Source organism: Panthera onca, chromosome E1 (genome assembly GCF_046562875.1).
Source record: "Panthera onca isolate mPanOnc1 chromosome E1, mPanOnc1 haplotype 2, whole genome shotgun sequence".
NCBI lineage: Eukaryota > Metazoa > Chordata > Mammalia > Carnivora > Felidae > Panthera > Panthera onca.
In genome coordinates this window covers 31,560,379-31,580,903 of record NC_138352.1, presented here as the reverse complement: position 1 = coordinate 31,580,903, position 20,525 = coordinate 31,560,379, and the positions used below count along the sequence as shown (strand labels likewise).

Here is a 20,525-nt window from a genome sequence, read left to right as displayed (position 1 = left end):
ACAACCCATAATTTTATATGAAATTTTCCTGATTCTTAAAATCTATGTGGGCAAGAAACAACTGCAAGCCTTACAAAATTCACAGGCTGACAGGTTGCACCCCATACTGTAAACGGTGGAATTATAAAAAAAAAAAAAATAGCCGAAATACTTGGTTACCTTATACTTTTAATGTTTTTTGTTTTTTCATTTTTTGTTTTGAGAGAGAGGAAGAGAGTACAGGCGGGAGAAGGACAGAGAATCTGCACTGACAGCAGCAAGCCTGATGTGGGGCATGACCCTATGAACCGCGAGATCATGACCCGAGTTGAAGTCGAATGCTCAACTGACTGAACCATCCAGGCACCCCCACCTTATACTTTTAAAGATGAAGTATAAAAATGTTTCACTCTCTGGGTGGCTAAGTTGGTTGAGTGTCCAGCTCTTGATTTCGGCTCAGGTCATGATCTCGCACTTCATGAGATCAAGCCCCACGCCAGGCTCTGCGCTGATGGTGCAGTGCGGAGCCTGCCTGGGATTCTCTCTGCCCCTCCCCTGCTCGCTCTCTCTCTCTCTCTGTCTCTCAAAATAAATAAACATTAAAAAAAAAGTTTCACTCTCAGGGTGCCTGACTACCCCAGTCAGTGAGGCGTGGGACTCTCAATCTCAGGGATGTGAATTTGACCCACACGTTGGGTTTAAAGATTACTTAAAATCTTCAAAAAAAAAGTTTCACTTTCTTTGAGCACTGCTTTGCTCAGCTAACTTATACGAAATAGGTTAGAATTTTTAAGAAGTTGTGACAGTGGGGATTCATTCCTTTATTCATTCAACAGATGTTTATCATGTATCAACTAGGTAGTAGGCATTGTACAAAATGCCAGAGACTTGCAAATACAGACATGATCTCTCCCTTCATGAAGGTGATAGTGTGGTAAAGGGTACGTATTCATCCAAGAAGCACCCAAACACATGTAAAATTGTCACTGTGACAAATGCTGTAAAAGATAGGTACAAGGGGCGCCTGGGTGGCGCAGTCGGTTAAGCGTCCGACTTCAGCCAGGTCACGATCTCGCGGTCCGTGAGTTCGAGCCCCGCGTCAGGCTCTGGGCTGATGGCTCGGAGCCTGGAGCCTGTTTCCGATTCTGTGTCTCCCTCTCTCTGCCCCTCCCCCGTTCATGCTCTGTCTCTCTCTGTCCCAAAAATAAATAAAAAACGTTGAAAAAAAAAAAAAAAAAAAAGAAAAGAAAAAAAAAAGATAGGTACAAGGTGCTGAGGAACCTGTGTAATTAGTGGAACCTTAGAAAGGTCAGAAAAGTCCACCAGAAAACTTCTAGAACTGATTCATGAATTCAGCAAAGTTGCAGGATATAAAATCAATGCACAGAAATTGGTTGCATTCCTACAAACCAACAATGAAGCAACAGAAAGAGAAGTCAAGGAATCGATCCCATTTACAATTGCACCAAAAACCATAAAATACCTAGGAATAAATCTAACCAAAGAGGTGAAAAATCTATACACTGAAAACCATAGAAAGCTTATGAAAGAAATTGAAGAAGACACAAAAAAATGGAAAAATATTCCAGGCTCCTGGATAGGAAGAACAAATACTGTTGAAATGTCAATACTACCCAAAGCAATCTACATATTCAATGCAATCCCTATCAAAATAACACCAGCATTCTTCACAGAGCTAGAACAAACAATCCTAAAATTTGTATGGAACCAGAAAAGCCCCCGAATAACCAAAGCAATCTTGAAAAAGAAAACCAATGCAGGAGGCATCACAATCCCGGACTTCAAGCTGTATTACAAAGCTGTAATCATCAAGCAGTATGGTACTGGCACAAGAACAGACACTCAGATCAATGGAACAGAACAGAGAACCCAGAAATGGACCCACAAACATATGGCCAACTAATCTTTGACAAAGCAGGAAAGAATATCCAATGGAATAAAGACAAGTCTCTTCAGCAAGCGGTGCTGGGAAAACTGGACAGCAACATGCAAAAGAATGAACCTGGACCACTTCTTACACCATACACAAAAAGAAACTCAAAATGGATGAAAGACCTAAATTTAAGACAGGAAGCCATCAAAATCCTTGAGGAGAAAGCAGGCAAAAACCACTTTGACCTTGGCCGCAGCAACTTCTTACTCAACATGTCTCCAGAGGCGAGGGAAACAAAAGCAAAAATGGACTACTGGGACCTCATCAAAATAAAAAGCTTCTTTCTGAATTCATGGGGCATTCCAGATACTGAGACAGCCACGGTGTCTAGAATGGGGAGGGCAAGGTAAGCATGTATAGTTTCAGATGAGGCTAAAGAGGAAGATAGGAACCAGATTATGCAGGGCCTTATAATTAGGGCAACAATATCATTTTATCATCTAATCTGGGACTCTACTGAAAGCAACACTAAAACCTATTCATCACACCAAGAAAATTATAATCTATGCTAAGGACTTACATCTGGTATGAAACACAAACAGACCAAAGTGGAAGCAGAGACACCAGTTAGAAAGTGATTCCTTTATCTGACTTAAGAGGCTGGATAAAGGTGGCAGTGGCAAAGCTTGGGGAAAGTGAAAAGAATGAAGATATTTTCAAAAGGGGAAACTTAACAAGATTTGGTGACGGACAAGTATTCATAGATGTCCTCTCAGGTTCTGGCTTGTTAACAGGACAGACAGTGCCGTTCTCTAAAACTGTGAACTCTGACAGAGAATGACTTTTAGGAGAAATATCATAAATCTGAGCTGAATCTGAGACATCTAAGCAGAGATAGTGAGTGGGCAGTGATCTCCAGGTACAGAGCCCAGAAAATTGGTCTGAGGAAACAAAAGAATAAGTGAAATGCACACAAACAAGTGCGAGATGAGTAATGAGAATTCTTAAGGGGAAAATACAAAATCAGAAGCAAAGAGAACCCTGCATTAAGCCTTGAAGTCCCCTTTAATTGCTGTAGATATAATCATTACAAAGGAAGCTATGCAAGGATACAGAAAGGGTAGAATAAAGTGTGGTGCCCAGGAAGCCAAGGAAAGAGGGTGTCCATGAAGGACAGCATGGGTGGAGTAACCTGCTTCTCAGAAGTCAACTGAAAACCAAAACTGCATTTAATGACAACAGATCAATGGAGACCTTTTCAAGAGCTGCTTTGGTAGTGGTGGAATCAGAAACCACCATAGAACAAGCTGAAGGTTAAGTACAGTGTGGAAAAAATGAAGACTGTAAAATTGTCAGACAATTGTCAGACAATTGTCACCTTCTTCAAGAAGGTGAGTTGTGCAAAAGACAAGTGAGTTGTGCAAGGGAGAAGTGAGATAGGGCAGTGGAAGTGAGAGGGTTGATGGAGAGATTTTATTAATAATTTTTAAATTAAAGATTTAAACATGTTTAAAAGTCAATGGAAAGTCACAAAGACCACATATTATGATTCCATTTATATGAAATGTCCAAAACATGCAAATATGTAGAGAAAGAAAGGAGATTAGTGGTTGCCAAGGGCTGAAGAGAGAGAGGAGTTGGGAGTGACTGCTGAATAGGTTTATTTCGGGGGTGACAAAAATGTTCTGGAATTAGTGGTGATGCTTGCACAACCCTGCGAATATACTAAGAACAACACAACCATACATTTTAAAATGATTTTATAGTATGTGAATGATATCTCAAATTTCCAAAAAGTTAAAGAGAAGAAGCTAGGTGACAGAGAGAGATTAAGTCATTAGGAAAAGGAAAACCAGACTAAGGTTCCTGGGATGAGAGGAGAGTATGGGATCCAAAGGACAGCTCTGATTAGAATATAGTAATAATAATAGTAATAGAATCATGAATAACAACATTTGTCCAACAAAACCAAAAGCAGACCCATGGTCTTTTGCTGTGTTTTCCACCAATTCACAGTTATCCACAACTGATTTAAATTTTTTATTTTAACATCTCATGGGTCAAATAAGCAATTAGACGGTAACATAAAAAAATAAAGATCCTGAAACGTGGAAATGACCATTACTGACAACCTTAGGCTAACCAAAGAACCCAAATCCTACTTACAAAATGTTAAGAAACTACCCTGATCAAATTGACCTCTCTTTTTTTTTTTTTTTATTAAATGTTTATTCATTTTTGAGAGAGAGCGTGAGTGGGGCAAGGGCAGAGAGCATGGGGGACAAAGGCTCTGAAGCAGGCTCTGTGTGACAGACAGCAGACAGCCTGATGTGGGGCTCAAACTCACAAACTGTGAGATCATGACCTGAGCTGAAGTCAGACACTCACGCTCAAACCACTGAGTCACCCAGGCGCCCCTCATATTGATCTCTTAAATGCAGATCTCTGTGCTAGCCAAGAAGCAGATGACAGGAAAGAAAAGTCCAGTCATCCAAACACCTCTCTGGACTTCCAAGTACCGTTAAAAGTATTGCAATTTTCTAAGCAAACCCCAGTGACTTACCCTAAATTCACTTAAAGAAAGAAAAAAGCTTTTAAAAAATTCAGTAGTAAGGGGCACCTGGGTGGCTCAGTTGGTTCAGCGTCCAACTCTTCGTACCAGCTCAGGTCATGATCTCACAGTTCGCGAGATGGAGCCCTGCATCACGCTCCGTGCTGACAGCATGAAGCCTGTTTGGGATTCTCTCCCTCTCTCTGCCCCTCCTCCACCCTTTCTCTCAAAATAAATAAACTTAAAAAAAGTCAGTAGTAAGAGACCTTTAAATAAATTTGTTTTGTATTACAGAATTTAGGAACAATCTATAAGTAATCATTAAGGAGTTGGATGAATAAACTATAATACCTCCACACAAGAGAATACTCTGTAGTCATTAAAAGAAGAAAGGGCTGTGCTTTTATGAAGAGGGTTCCTTGATATATTTTAAAAAAAAAAAAAGCACAGCTTTGAATAAAATCACATATGTACATTATGACCGCATTCTTGTATAAAAGACAAAAACCAAACAAAAAAGATCCCATATATGTATATGCATAGAAAACTCTGGAAGTGTAAAAGCCACTTCTGGATGTGGAAATGGTGGGTGGGGTGAATAGGGTAGACACACACCTTCATTCTCTTCATTATTTTTCTTTTATCTGAATATGTTTTACATAAAATAACTTTCACAGCAGTGTTTTCTAACTATATGCAAAATGCTTATAATGTCAAGTGGGGGTAAAAAAAAAAGTCCTATTATTGTATCTATCAAAATTACAATCACAAAAAATACCATGTATGTATAAGGACAAAGACTTAGAAAGACACATAAAGTACTTACATCTTCTGGGGGTGTAAAAACTGTGACTTTTTATTTTATGTTTGCAGCATTACCATCATAAATGTAGTTTTATGAAAGATATATTTCTATAATTTTCCATTAAGCGTTCTATAATGTCTGTATAATTAAAAACAAAAACAAAAACCAGGGGTGCCTGGGTAGCTGAGTAGGCTGAGCGTCTGACTTCAGCTCAGGTCTTGATTTCACAGCTCGTGAGTTCCAGCCCTGCATCAGGCTCTGTGCTGACAGCTCAGAGCCTGGAGACTGCTTTGGATTCTGTGTCTCTTGTCTCTCTCTGCCCCTCTGCTGCTCGCTTGCTCACTCTCTCTGTCACACACACAAACATTAAAAAAAATTTTTTTAATAAATAAAAAAATAAAAAACAAAATCCTCTTTTCAAAAAAGGAAAACAGGCCCATGGTTTCAGAATACTTTTCCATGGAAGAGGGACAATTCTGTTGGAAACCAAACTAGGATTATTTCCCACGGTGACAGCAATCACAAAAGACAGTACTACAGCTGAAGCATTAATTACATAGCTTTATAAAACACTCGGAGCAAGGGAAACAGCATTATAATTAATGTTTTCTTAGTGCCTTCAAACAGAGTTGTTATTTATATCAACAATTCTTGTTATTAAAAAATATATATATATTCACCTTGATGGACTAGAGTATATAATTTATTAATAAGAAATTACATCCTAATCACCAAAATGTACAAGATATCAAGCAGAGGTTATTCTAATTAAAGAAACGGAAAAAAACAACAAGGAGCTGATTCTTACACTTTGTTAGCAAGCCAAGTGTTCATTCTCTTACCTCTAAGAAAACACAGACACTACTCTGAGGGTTAGAAATCCTTTTGTAGGACAAAGTCTAGTCATTCAGCTTTACTGGTTAAATATCTAGGTCACTGTAGCACCCTGGGACATTAAAAATTCCTGAACACAGGCAAGATCTTTTTTCATTCTCCTTTCTGAGATCACAAGAACTAAAATTAGCTCTCACGTGGAAATTAGTAATTTATTCCATCAGTCTTTGTTGTTTAACACATCCAGCTTCACAAAATAGCCCATTGTCAACAAGTCCATGTCTGATTTCCCCAGAATAACTCCTGCTCTGCTACTAATGAATACAATATTACCATTATAGATGGAGTTTGGAAGGATACATTCTGTGACCAATGGTTGAAATAACAATCATTCTAACACTGTAGGACTGAACCTCATGTAACAACAACAAAGGCTAAAGCCTCCCAACCTAATTTTCTGACTTGGTTTCTATTCATTAGATCTTCACCAAGAGGTTAAATATGTACTGTTATAAAGTATGACAAAACCCTTCAATGCTGGCTCTTTGGCTTAAAAACAAATCAGTTAAGTGTCACACTCTAACCAAACTCAACTGACAGGGCTCAACTCAGTTGCATATCCCCAAGGGGCTGGTAATTGCAAAGGTCAGACATGATTACAACAAGGCAGTGATGGATGCAGAGAAGAAAAACAGAAAGGGAGATTACACTAGAAATCCTCATCACCTTATCAATTACACCAAGCGTAACAAAAATAAGGGTACCTATCATTTGCTAAGTGTTTATAATCTGTCACTTCACATGCATTATCACTAACCCTTATGACAAATACCAAAATATGTCTTTTTATCCCTGTGTTCTTTAGATGAGGAAATTCAGTCTCAGTGAAGTTAATTATCTAAAACCTCCAGAGCTGCTAAGTGGCACCTCAAGACCAGTCCTTAGAGTGTCTGATTCAGAAATACCCCCTCCTCTCCATACCACACACACCCTGCTTAAGAGGTGAGCAAATATGGGGTGCCTCACTGGCTCAGTCAGTAGTAGACCTTGCAAATTTTGATCTCAGGGTCATGAGTTTCAGCTCTTCGTGGGGTGTAGAGATTACTTGAATATATAAAACTTAAAAAAAAAAAAACATGCATTCATGTTTATAGGTTAAAAATTCAAAACATAAGGGCACTTGGGTGCCTCAGTTGGCTGAGTGTCCGACTTCGGCTCAGGTCATATCTCACAGTTCGTGGAGTTCGAGCCCCACATTGGGCTCACCGCTGTCAGTGCAGAGTCTGCTTTTCTGATCATCTGTCCCTCTCTCTCTACCCCTCCCCCGTTTGTGCTCTCTCAAAAATAAATAAAAATATTTTTTTAAAAGTTCAAAACAGGAGCGCCTGGGTGGCTCAGTCAGTTGAGTGTCCAACTTCAGCTCAGCTCATGATCTCTCAATTTGAGAGTTCAAGCCCCGTGTCGGGCTCTGTACTGACAGCTCAGAGCCTGGAGCCTGCTTCAGATTCTGTATCTCCCCCATTCTCTGCCCCTCCCCTGCTCATGCTCTGTCTCCCTCTGTCTCTCAATAATGAATAAGTGTTAAAAAAATTTTTTTATTAAAAATAATAAAATTATTATTAAATATAATAAATATATTTAAATAATATATATTATATATATTTTATATATATAATAAAATATATAAATAAATAAATATAATAAATATAATAATAAAAATAAAAGATTAAAAAAATTTTATTAAAAAATTTTTTTAAAGTTCGAAACATATAATTAAATCAAATTTATTGAATGTATTGTTTAGACTTCCTATCAGCAGTACTTAATGGTTTTTGGGTCAATGACCCTTTTTAAAAGTGAAGTTCTAAATTACAGGTCAAAGTTTTGAACCCTATCTCCTCAAGAAAAAAAATATACCATTTTTTTTGTTTGTTTTTTAAAGTAAGCTCTACGGCCAGCATGGGACTTCCACTCAAGACCCTAAGATCAATAGCCTAGAGACTGAGCCAGCCAGACGTGCCTCCAACTCAAGTATTTTTATCTAATTGTTTTCAAGGCATTTGTGAATCCTCTGAAAGTCCCTAAGGCTATTTCCCTGTTTACTTTTGTCTACTTGGTTAGAAATACAAGGAAAAGTGTCTCCAAATTATGTCAAACACTTTTTAATTTTTTTAGAGAGCGCTCTCACAGCTCACAAGTAGGGGGGGAGGGAGAGAGAGAAAGGGAGAGAGGGAGGGGGAGAGAGAGAGAATGAATCTCAAGCACAGCATGGAGCTCAATTTGGGGCTCAGTCCCACGACGCTGGGATCATGCCCTGAGCTGAAATGGAGTTGGATGCTCAACTGACAGTCACCCAGGTGCCCCATGTTAAACACTTATTAAAAGATATTTCTGTTATATTTTTCAAAATGCTGAAGCCTTCGTTTATTTTTGAGAAAGACAGACAGAGAGAGAGAGAGAGAGAGAGAGAGAGAGAGAGAGAATGAGTGGGGGAGGAGCAGAGAGAGAGGGAGACACAGAATTCAAAGCAGGCTCCAGGCTCTGAGCTGTCAGTACAGAGCCCAATGTGAAGCTCGAACCCACAAACCATGACATCATGATGTGAGCCAAAGTTGGATGCTTAACCAACTGAGCCACCCAGGTGACCTTCATTTTTTTTAACTTTCAATGAAAATTATTGTTTTTATTAACATAAACTAGTCCTTTTTTTCCAATTTGATGCTTTCTTATCTTTTATTTTACTTTTTCTAATTTGGGGGAACTCTCATTTGCCTAGAAAATTTTTGTTCATCCCTTTAATTTTCCATTAATCCATAATTTAAGTAGGTCACTTGTGAGGTGGACAGGGGGAGGAGGAGGGGGAGGAGGAGGGGTAGGCAATGGGTTAGACAGGTGATGAGTAGGCAGCTCTTTCTGCCCATAGGTCTGTCCCTGTGCTTTAATAAAATCATCTATTTGCACCAAAAACAATAACAAAAAACAGGTGATGGGTATTAAGGAAGGCACTTGTGATGAGCACCAGGTGTATGTAAATGATAACTCACTAAATTCTACAGCTGAAACTAATATTCCACTGTATGTTAACTAGCTGGAATTTAAATATAAACTTAGAGAAAAAGTAAGTTTGCCATTTGTAAATGGCACAGAGTTAGATTTTACAGAGGAATTAACTCTCGTGAATTCAATAAATTTTTTGCATGTCTATTACTTGCCAGGCACCTTTAATACATTCAGATATGCTGTAATAACAAATCTGTCTGGTCTTCTCTGAGCTATTATTTTAAAAAATATAAACCTTAAGCCATCTTAAAAATCCTCCTCTGGTTCCTCTGTGTCTGAGCAACCAAGTTAATTTGCATGTTATGACAGGCTCTTCATGACCTGTTCTTTTTTTCATCTTGTTACTCCCCAACCTGCTATCCTATGTCCACTTCAGCCCCACCTACGTGCAATTCTCCAAACTTTCCACAGCCTTCACAAAATTCTGTTCTCTGTACTTGGAATTCTTTCCTCCACCCCCTTTTTTTTTTTTAATGTTTGTTTATTTTTAAGACAGAGCGAGAATGGGGGAGGGACAAAGAGAGGGAGACACAGAATCCAAAGCAGGCTTTAGGCTCTGAGCTGTCAGCACAGAGCCTGATGCAGGGCTCAAACTCAGACAGCTAACCGAAGTCAAACACTCAACTGACTGAGCCACCCAGGTGCCCCTCCTTCCCCCTTCTATTCAGTCTTCCGGATTCAGTTCAAAGACCCAAGGCCTCTACTAACATCACCCCGTATCACTGCTTTGTCCTGCTCTTCTGACTTCCATTTTCAATTGCCTACTAAATAACCCTACTTGAATATCCCACAGCTTTCTCAGATTGCATATAACCCAAACCAAAAATCTCATCTCCCCCAAAACAAGCTCATTCCCCCTTGATCCCTAACTCAATAAACCAGGTACTACCACCTAGCCTCTTGCTAAATTAGAATCCCAAGCACCACTCCTTAATTTCTGGCTCACACTCCTTAATTTCTACCACGTTCTGCTCATTCTATTCACGAATTTTTCTCAAATTCATCAGTGATTTCTATCCCTCCTGCCTCTACCTAGTTAGGCCACCAATGTCTAATCTGGATTACTGAAACCATTTCCTACTTACCTCCCTATACCTCCAATCTTAATTTCCCCTGCAACCTATCCTCCGCAATGCTCCTAGACTACTTCTGTCTAAACACAATTCTGAACATGTTATTCCTCTACTTTTAAATGTTAGTGGATAAGGATGGGGGTGGGTAGCTCTGAAGATACAAGAACGCTTGATGCATGTCCTTAAAATAAATTCCAAACTCCTAAGTGGGCCTTGTAAAGTACTACAAGCATAATCATCTCCAGACTCATCTGTCCACTGTATCTCAGGCACACTCTGCTTTTCCAGTTCCCCTACTGCTCAGTGCTCTGCACATACTGTTCCCTCTACTTGTACCACTCTTCTATCCAGCTAACTCCTAGTCATTCTTCAGCACAACCATGACACCACTTTTGTTTCAAATCATTCTCTAAGTCCCAAAGTCACAGTTGGGTCTCCCTTCTATGTGATTCTACCATACATCCCACAGATTCTGCCACACCAAATGTGTTTATTTGTCCACTTCCCCTACTAGTGTGTAAACTCCAAATGCGAAGTCACTGTCTTTCTTCTTTATTATGGCTTTTCCAAGAATTTAGCACAAGATGGTTAATCAACATTTTGTTAAGTAATTAAGTACAATGATAGGAACACACAGGAAACCAAGAATAAAAAAACTATATCTGTCCTAAAGCTACATGGACAAATAAAACATCCACATATATAACTATGAAACGAAGATTTAAGCACGATGGTAGAGATGATCTACACAAAGAGAAATACTAACTCAATCTCTCTAGACCATCTCCACAGTAAGATGCCAAAAATAATTCTTTAGAGCATGTAAATACTGGAACTCTTATTTAAATGTTTTTTATTTCTATTTCATATTATGTTGTCTAATGTGCTTAACACAGTAACACAGTGAATTGTACAAGCATTCATATATGGGGTGGTCCTCATATATGGGGTGGTCCTCAACTTTTAACTGAGTGACAAAAAAAGCTTGGAAACCATAGTTCTAGGGTATTTGATCTCAACCTTTGTGTATTGTTGAAGGGGCCTTGATCACTTTCAGAATGATAGAAACTAAAAATTATCTCCCAGAAAAATGAGCATAAATATACATTATTTTTAAACTTTTATAAGATTTCTAGGGTATCTCAGCCTTCAGGTTAAGTCCTGCCCTAGGGCTTCCATTTTTAAAGCCATAAAGAGACTGCTAGTAGAAGAGGTCATCAAAATGTCTCAGGCCCTATTATCCTATTATTCCTTACCTTCCCTTTTCTCCACAATCCTGCTCCTCCTCCTCCCCAGTTGAATCACCACACCTGTCCCCAAGAAGGCTTGGAATTTCTAGTCTATAACTCCCATAGAGTTTAGGAATGCAGTGAAATATTTCCTTCTCAAAGGTATAACATACACATCAGTTATTCCTAAACCATCACCATAATTTTGCTATTTCCCTAAGTACTCATATTATTTCCTTAATTTTTAAAATCAACATTTTTACCAAATTTAACTTTAAATTTGACGACATCCTAAGTATCTGTGAAATCAGTTTTGATGCCTGATGATTTTCCTACTACATCAAAATAAACATACACTTAAAATAAGGACTCTAGACCCTCATCAGCACCAAGTTTTAGAGCACAATCTCAAGGTTTCTGCACTTACTGTGAAATCTCTGTTGGGTAAGCAATAATTCGGAGATCAAGTTTTCTTAAAGCCAGAAAGAAACTTAAAAGTATTTGGTCCAATCCTCTCATTTTACAGTTTAAAAAGATGCAACCCAGACAGGTTAAGTGATTTGTCCAAGATCAGATGAGAAATTTAAGGAAAAGTCTAGGATTAGCATTCAGGTATAGTATTGGCCCAGTATGCTTTCCACTACACTTGTGTCCTTTCAGATTACACTAGAATAATACAGTTATCAAGAATTCTTCATCTGTTACCTACCTCACTCTTCCATTCAGATTTATCTGAACATGCTGCTTAAAATCTGGATATTTGGATGCCAGGTACGCAAAGTCAGGAGGTTTGTCCTTGTATCTATTCCTTGCATGCATTGATTTACTCAGAGCCATCTTTAAAAAGAAAAAAAAAGGAAAAAAGTCAGCATATTTAGTTTAAAAAAAAATTAATGGGAAAAAGCTGTGGTTGCCAAGTCAACAGTTATAGCCAACATATTTCTGCTAATCAACTGAGAAAGTAGAAGTTACATTTTTTAAATGTACACAACAAATAAGCATATGAAAAGATGCTTAACATCACCATGAATCATTAGGGAAATGCAAATCAAAACCACAATATCACTTCATACCCACTAGGATGACTATTATTAAAAAGGGAAAAAAAGAGGGGTGCCTGGGTGGCTCAGTTAGTTAAGCGTTGGACTTCGGCTCAGGTCACGACCTCACGGTTCATGAGTTCAAGCCCCACGTCGGGCTCTGTGCTGACAGCTTGGAGCCTGCTTCAGATTCTCTGTCTCCCTCTCTCTGACCCTCCCCTGCTCGCACTCTCTCTCTAAAATAAATAAACATTTTAAAAAGTTAAAAAGAAAAAGAAAAAAAAAGATAAACGTTGATGAGGATGTTAGGAAACTGGAGCCTTCACGCACTGCAGAGAGGAATGTGTACAACTGCTGTGGAAAGTTTGGCGGTTCTTTAAAAAGTAGAATGGCCACATGATCCAGCAACTCCCCTCCTAAGCATATACCCAAGAAAAGTGAAAGCATGGATTCAAAGAGATATTTGCACATCAGTGTTCACAGCAGCATTATTCATAACAGCCGAAAGGTAGAAACAATCCCAAATGTCCATAAATGGATAAACCAAATGTGGTACATACATACAATGGAATATTATTCAGTCATAAAAAGGAATAAATTTCTGATACACCCTACAACATGGATGAACCTTAAAAACATTATGTAAGGGAAACAAGCCACGTACAAAAAAGACAAACATTGTATTTTCCCACTTATAGTAGCAAGAATAGGCAAATTCATATAGAGAGCAGAATAGAGGTTACCAGGGTTTGGGAGGGAGGTAGGAATGTTGAATTATTACTTAATGGGTACACGGTTTCTGTTTAGGATGAGGAAAAACTTCTAGAAACGGACAGTGGTGATGGTTACACAACACTGAATGCACTTAATGCCACTGAATAGTACTTAAAAATGGTTAAAATGGTTAACTTTTATGTTATGTATATTTTGTCACAGTTTGAAAAATGTATGCAACATATGATTTTTTTTTTTAAACCATGGGAAGAAAACCGGAAACTATTCTTTTGAAAGCATCAAAGGGGTAGAAGGCAGTATAATCTACAGCCAAGAAGTAATAGTCAGAGGTACTTTTTACAGTGTTCTTGTATGGACTGAATATTTGGTAGTACACCATAAAGTCACTAATGTTTCAAAATACACTTTCTATTTTATAAATTTCAGTCTTGTCATTCCTAGGTAGCTAAAAACCAAATGAAAACAAACAATTTTGTCTTCTTCCAGATTACAAAAAGGGAAAAAAAGTTAACGCATTTATATTGCAAGACAAACACTGGAAGAAAAGCCATTGTAGTGGTTTAGTAAATTGTGCAGTTGGTAATTTGAAAAAATAATTTTTTTATGCTTGTTTATTTTTGAAAGACAGAGACAGAGAATGAGTGGCGGAAGGACAGAGAGAGAGGGAGACACAGAATCCAAAGCAGGCTCCAGGCTCTGAGCTGTCAGCACGGAGCCCGACGTGGGGCTCAAACCCACGAACTGAGAGATCATGGCCTGAGCCGAAGTCGGACGCTTAACCAACTGAGCCACCCAGGCGTCCCTAAAAAAATATTTTAGTGTATATCTCAGTGGCAACTGATTTGTATTTTCTTTTTATCACTCTGTATTTTCCATTGTTTTTTATAAGGCGCATTCACCTAAACAAAGTTATGTAAGTCAGAATCTTAGGCATCACTTGCTAGTTCTATACTCCTCTCATATCCCCAAAAATCAACAGTCATGAGGATTTTTACCTGCTAAATACCTCTCAAATCCATCTATTCCTCCCTATCTTCACAGGTATCAGCCCAGTACAAATTAACTTGGATAGCTAGAACAGCCTCCTACTTGGCCACACGAAATCAACTCTTACAATTTCCCTTTTCCACCTTGCAGAGATCATCTCCTAAACACAAATCTCATTATGTCTTCCTTCTCCTATGCCCACCTGTTCAAATCTTTACTCAGAGGATTAAAAACAAAAACCACTAGGGTGCCTGGGTGGCTCAGTTGGTTAAAGTTAAGCCTCTGACTCTTGATATCTTGATTTCAGCTCCAGTCAGGAAGGCTGCTTAAGATTCTCTCTTCCTCTGCCCCTCCCCCATCCCCTCGCACAGGCTTGCTATCTCAAACAAACTCATTACTTTAGCATACATATTAGGCCCAGCACAGCATGGCCTTACCTAGTTTTTCACCGTCAGTTTATGTCACACCTATCCTTGCTCTTCTTTCTGTCCCTCCACTCTGGCAACAGGGTCTTTACACAGTTTATTCCCTTTGTAATGTTCTTTCCTCCTCTTCACCTACTGAATTCCTACTTATCCTTTAAGTTTTATTTATTTATTTTTGAGAGAGAGAGAGCACAGCCAGACTGCAGCCAGCAAGTGGGAGAGGGACAGAGAAAACAAGAATCCTAAGCAGGCTCCACACTGTCAGCACAGAGCCTGATGTGAGGCTGCAATTCTCTAACCCAACTGTGAGATCATGACCTGAACGGATATCAAGAGTCAGATGCTTAATAGATTGAGCCACCCAGGCGCCCCTCCTACTCATTTTTACTCTTAAAGTTCAAACATCTCTTCTTCAGGAAAGTGTTTCTTCCCTAATCTCACTAGTTAAATCATATTCCCTTATTATAGTGTCTCCTGGCAACAAGCACCTTTCCTTTGTAGGCTTATTAGAGATGTAACTTTACATAGTAATGGATCTAACTCTATTTCAGGTTTTTGACAGCTTTCTACACTAAAAAAAAATTTTTTTTAATTTTTTAATTCAAGTATAATTAGCATGTTATATTAGTTTCAGGTGTATGACATAATGGTTCAACAATTATAAATATTCCTCTGGGCTCATCAAAGTAAGTGTACTCTTTTTTTTTTTTTTTTTAATGTTTATTTATTTTTGAGACAGAGAGAGACAGAGCACGAATGGGGGAGGGTCAGACAGAGAGGGGGACACAGAATCTGAAACAGGCTCCAGGCTCTGAGCTGTCAGCACAGAGCCTGACACGGGGCTCGAACTCACGGACCGCGAGACCAGACCTGAGCCAAAGTCAGACGCTTAACCAACTGAGCCACCCAGGCGCCCCAAAGTAAGTGTACTCTTAATCCCCCCCCACCCACCTCCCCACCTCCCCTCTGGCAACCACCAGTTTGTTGTTTGCATTTAAGAGTCTGTTTTTTGGGAGGCACTTGGGTGGTTCAGTCTGTTAAGCGTCCAACTCCTGATTTCAGCTCAGGTCCTGATCTCATAGTCGTGGGATAGAGCCCTAAGCCAGGCTCTGAGCTGAGCTGAACGTGGAGCCTGCTTGGAATTGTCTCTCCCCATCCTCTCCTCTACAGACATGCACGCGCTCTCTCTTTCTCTCTCTCTCTCTCTCAAAAATAAACATCTAAAAGAAAAGAGTCTTTTTTTGCTCATCTACCTTTTTTTTGTTTCTTTAAATTCCACAGGAGTGAAATCATATGGTATTTGTCTTTCTTTGACTTATCTCACTTAGCACTATATCCTCTAGGTCCACCCATGTTGTTGCAAATGGCAAAATTTCATTCTTTTTTAAATTTTTTTAATGTTTTTATTTACTTTTGAGAGACAGAGACCAAGTGCCAGTGGGAGTGTGGGGGAGGGAGGGAGGGAGAGAGGAAGAGGGGGGGGGGGGGGGGAGACACAGAATCCGAAGCAAGCTCCAGGTTCTGAGCTGTCAGTACAAAGCCTGATGTAGGGCTTGAACACGTGAACCACCAAAAGACCATGACCTGAGTGGAAGTTGGATGCTTAACCAACTGAGCCACCCAGGCGCCCCAAGATTTCATTCTTTTTAATAGCTGAGTAATATTCCATCGTGTATATATACACCTTTTTAAAAATATATACCTTTTAAAAAATTTTTTAGTGTTTATTTATTTTTGAGAGAGACATGTGCAAGCCGGGGGAGGGGCAGAGAAAGAGGGAGACACAGAATCCAAAGCAGGATCCAGGCTCTGAGCTGTGAGCACAGAGCCCGACATGGGGCTCAAACCCACAAACCGTGAGATCATGACCTGAGCCGAAGTCAGACACTTAACCAACTGAGCTACCCAGGCACCCCAACTTTCAAAGCATTCTAGGCTTTTCCCTCAAAGTTCTTTAGTTTACATTTGTCTGTCCTATCCCCCACCCCACCTCCCAAGCTGCAACCATGTCCATCTTATTGTTTATTCCATCCAGCAGCAACTGGCATACAATAAATATTTGTTGAGTCAATGAATAATTCAGAATTTAGGGGAATTAATAGTCACCTGAAAGCTTTTCAGCATACTAAACTACCACCTTTTGCCCCTAACGTTATCACAGAAACTCACTACATACAAGTTTTAATTTCCTAACGTTAATATACCCTTACAGACTATCAAGAAAGAGGGGAGCATAAAACTAGGACAAGAACCAGTCCCCATGAAAAAGTTGTATAAGGGGCACCTGGCTGGCTCAGTCAGTACAACATGTGACTCTTGATCTTGGGGTTGTAAGTTCAAGCCCTATGTTGGGTGTAAAGATTACTTAAAAATAAAATTAAAAAAAGATTAAAAAAATTTAAATAAATAAATAATAAAATTAAGGGGCGCCTGGGTGGCTCAGTCGGTTGGGCAACCAACTCCACCCAGGTCATGATCTCACAGATCATGAGTTTGAGCCCCACATCCGGCTCTGTGCTGACAGCTCAGAGCCTGAAGCCTGCTTTGGATTCTGTGTCTCCCTCTCTCTCTGCCCCTCCCCCACTCATGTTCTATCTCTCTCCTTCAAGAGTAAATAAACATCAGGGGCGCCTAGGTGGCTCAGTCGGTTAAGCGTCTAACTTCAGCTCAGGTCATGATCTCGTGGTTCATGAGTTCAAGACCCACATCGGGCTCTGTGCTGACAGCTCAGAGCCTGGAGCTTGCTTCAGGTTCTGTCTCCGTCTCTCTCTGCCCCTTCCCCACTCATGCTCTGTCTCTTTCTCAAATATAAATAAAACATTAAAAAAATTTTTTTAAAAAGAGTAAATAAACATCAAAAAATATTTTTAATAAACAAATTAAATTTAATTTTAAAAAAAAGGAAAATGTTCTCCTTTCTTGTGATTCTGGCAAGCAACAAAAGTACCCTAACAGTAATTTCAAGAGACATTGGTATGTAAGGCTCTGCAACACATTTAAGATTCTAAAGACTGCATACATGACATCAGTGTACACACGACACTCTGAACATATGTGGAACAAATTACAGATACAGCAAATTCAATTCATGTCCTACATTAATCAACCCTTCTGATTAGACTACATACAGAAAAAAATCAATAAAGCCACCCTTTTGCTAACCAATCTCCTAATGCAGGCAATGGGGTCTTAGCTAAATCTTATTCTTCTGAGTATCAACACTTAGCTGGAATAAACATTGTCACTTCCCACTTCTCTCTAACTTAATCTTTCTCTTCCTGGCTCATTCTTATCCAGTCACACTGCTCTCCTTGTTTGTTTGTTTGTTTGTTTTTTAATCAAATCTGGCACACTCCTGACTCAGGGCTTTTGTACTTGGTCTGTATAGACTGCTCTTCCCCCAGAAATACATACATATAAGGTGCCTCACCTTTTTCAGGTCTTTGATAAAACCTCACCTTCTCACTGATGCCTTTCCCACTTTTTAAAAATTATTATTTTTTAAAGTATGCTCCATGCCCAACGTGGGGTCTGAACTAACCACCCCTCTATCAAAAGTAGCATGCTCTATCAACTGAGCCACCCAAGGCGCCCCTGATGCCTTTCCTTAGTGCAGTGAGTTAACACACTCCACTCCCTTAATAGTTTCGGTACTCTACATAGAACTTACCCATCCGATATTCCATACACAGCATTTACTTACTTTTCAAAACTGCCCTGCCAGTAAACTTCATGTGGGAAAATATTTTGTCTATCTTGTTCACTGTGATATCCCCGCGCCTAAATTAGGGCCTGGGAGAGTAGACACTCTTAAATATTTGTTGACTGAACACACGATGAAACTCTTCACTGTCCCAGAACACTAAAACACAGCACTCTCATTCTTTGTAGAACAGCCCTCAACTGGACACTCAAAAAGGATGTCTCTTGTGGGTTACCCAGGTCAGTCCAGAAAGCCAAAGGAGTACACCCTTGAAACTGAGGCTTCTCTTTTCTTTGATCTTTGCCATCTCCATGCTGTTTCCTTGGTTTCTCCTAACCCTCTTAATAACAGTCTTAAACTACCGTTTATCTTAACACAAAAGAATCTAAATTCCGCTTCGAATTCAAATTTCCGCTTCCAACTCGAAATTTCTTCTGCATAAATTTCTCCCAGTTCAACCCCAATCTCCGTTTTCTCACTTTGCCTTCCTTCATTCATAACTCTGACTTTTTCCTCTAGTTCCGCCATTGCCAGTTCTCCATCTCCTCCACTCCTCCCACACATTCATCTTATCCACCCAGTCTTCCCGCCTCAGTTTCGGATCTCTCTAAACCTCCTCAGCCCCTGGGACCTCTCTCACTTCAATCCTAGCCTCCATTCTATACGCCAACTCCTCCCAGCCGCCCCACCACCATTACCCCCCTCCACGTGCGCGCGCGCGCGCACCCACCCACCCAAACCGTTCACTCACCCATGTGGTCTGTCCCCCTAGACCCAAAGTCAGTACCTCACAGGTGCAGAATCCGCGCGCGCGCGCACGCAAACACACACACATACACCCATCGGGTCTGTCTCCCCAGGCCCGAAGTCAGCAACTCACCAGCCCAGGACCCGAGAATAAGGAACTCGGGCCGTACATAGGTTAAATGACCTCTCCTCCCGCCCAAGAAATATTAAATGACTCACATCTGAAGTCAACCTTTCTTCAAGAAGACCAGTCTGGAGTAGGCCTCTTTAACCCTAGAGTCTTAAACCACCCGCAGAGCGAAGCGCCTAGAAACGCAGATGTTACGCTCTAAGTGCGCCGCCATGTTGGGCAGCCATTTAGCCTCGTGATTGGACGAAGCACTCTCGCGCGACTTGTAGCAGAGTCTGAAGAAAGAAAGAACCGTCGCGATATCTGGAGTTTGAGGCTCCTGACACAAGGAAGGGGCGTGGTAACAAGGGGAGTGTTTTTGCGTGAGAGCACCTGGCGTAAAATCGGTTTGAGAACTTGTTTTTCGTTTGTCTGTTTTTTAATGTAGATTTTTAAAAATGTAGCTTTCTGGGTCCCACTTCAGACTTCCTAAATCACTCTCGGGGGTTGGGCAGGAATATGAGAACGGCGGGGGGAGGGGACTTTAGGATTTGATGGCGAGCAGTTAGCGTTTATTGTGCAACAGGTCTCTCTCTTCGTATGTTGCCTCATTTAATCATGACTGATGAACCTGTGATGTGGGAAGGCGTAATCGCATTTACAGCGTCAAAACTGGGGATCAGAAATATTAAGTCGTTTGTTCAAGATCTCACACCGGATGACACTAAGTCCATGTTCTTTGTCTCCTCACCTGCCACTTGAGCTGGAAGCTCCATTAAATGCTTTTCATTTTTCTTTTCAACTCGGTTATACTTTCACCCTCTGGTAAGTAGAGTGAGCATTAGTCTCATTTCATAATGGAGACAAAAAGATAAACCACTTTCAAAAGGTATACAACTTAAGCTAGGACTAAAGTCATCCTCTGGGCCCTCACGTAGTAACTTTTTCCATTAAAGCTTGCCCGAGTCCTAGTAATTAATATGAAAGCTTCTGGCAAAGTGCTGCTGTAAAATTGAGAGATAGAGGCTAAGAAATGGAGACTTCAGCTTTATGCAGAACAAAGTGTATAGGCAGTCACCCAAGGAAAGGTGAGGAGGTGCTCTCATCTATTGTGTAACACACACCACCCTAAAATATATAGCTTAAAACAACAATTTTATTTACTCACTGTTCTTCAGTCTAGGCTGGAATCAGTCCATCTGTTCTTGTTCTGTCCTTGCTGTTTATGGTAGCATCAGCTGGTGGCTGGTTCAGCTGGAGTGACTGGGCCCCCCTCTCCCTGTGACCTTTCCATATAATTTCTCCAGCAGAGTAGCCAGACTTCTTACATATTAGCTCAGAGATCCCAAAAAGG

General features: G+C 40.0%; 1 protein-coding gene across 2 annotated transcripts in view; it reads right to left on the bottom strand.

Annotated features, from left to right (window-relative positions):
* METTL16 (methyltransferase 16, RNA N6-adenosine) overlaps positions 1–19,438 on the bottom strand; it is a 71,433-nt gene extending 51,995 nt beyond the window's left edge. Inside the window, exons 1-2 of one of the 2 annotated variants that reach the window (XM_078437593.2) lie at positions 19,282–19,438; positions 12,135–12,262 (exon numbers count right to left, since the gene is read on the bottom strand). In XM_078437593.2, the coding sequence (XP_078293719.1) occupies positions 12,135–12,262 (128 nt within the window). In that variant the 5' untranslated portion in view covers positions 19,282–19,438. Of the gene's footprint in view, positions 1–12,134; positions 12,263–18,315; positions 18,987–19,281 lie in introns of those variants that run through there. The other variant, XM_078437594.2, reaches the window with a different exon arrangement.
* Between the last annotated feature and the right edge of the window lie 1,087 nt (positions 19,439–20,525).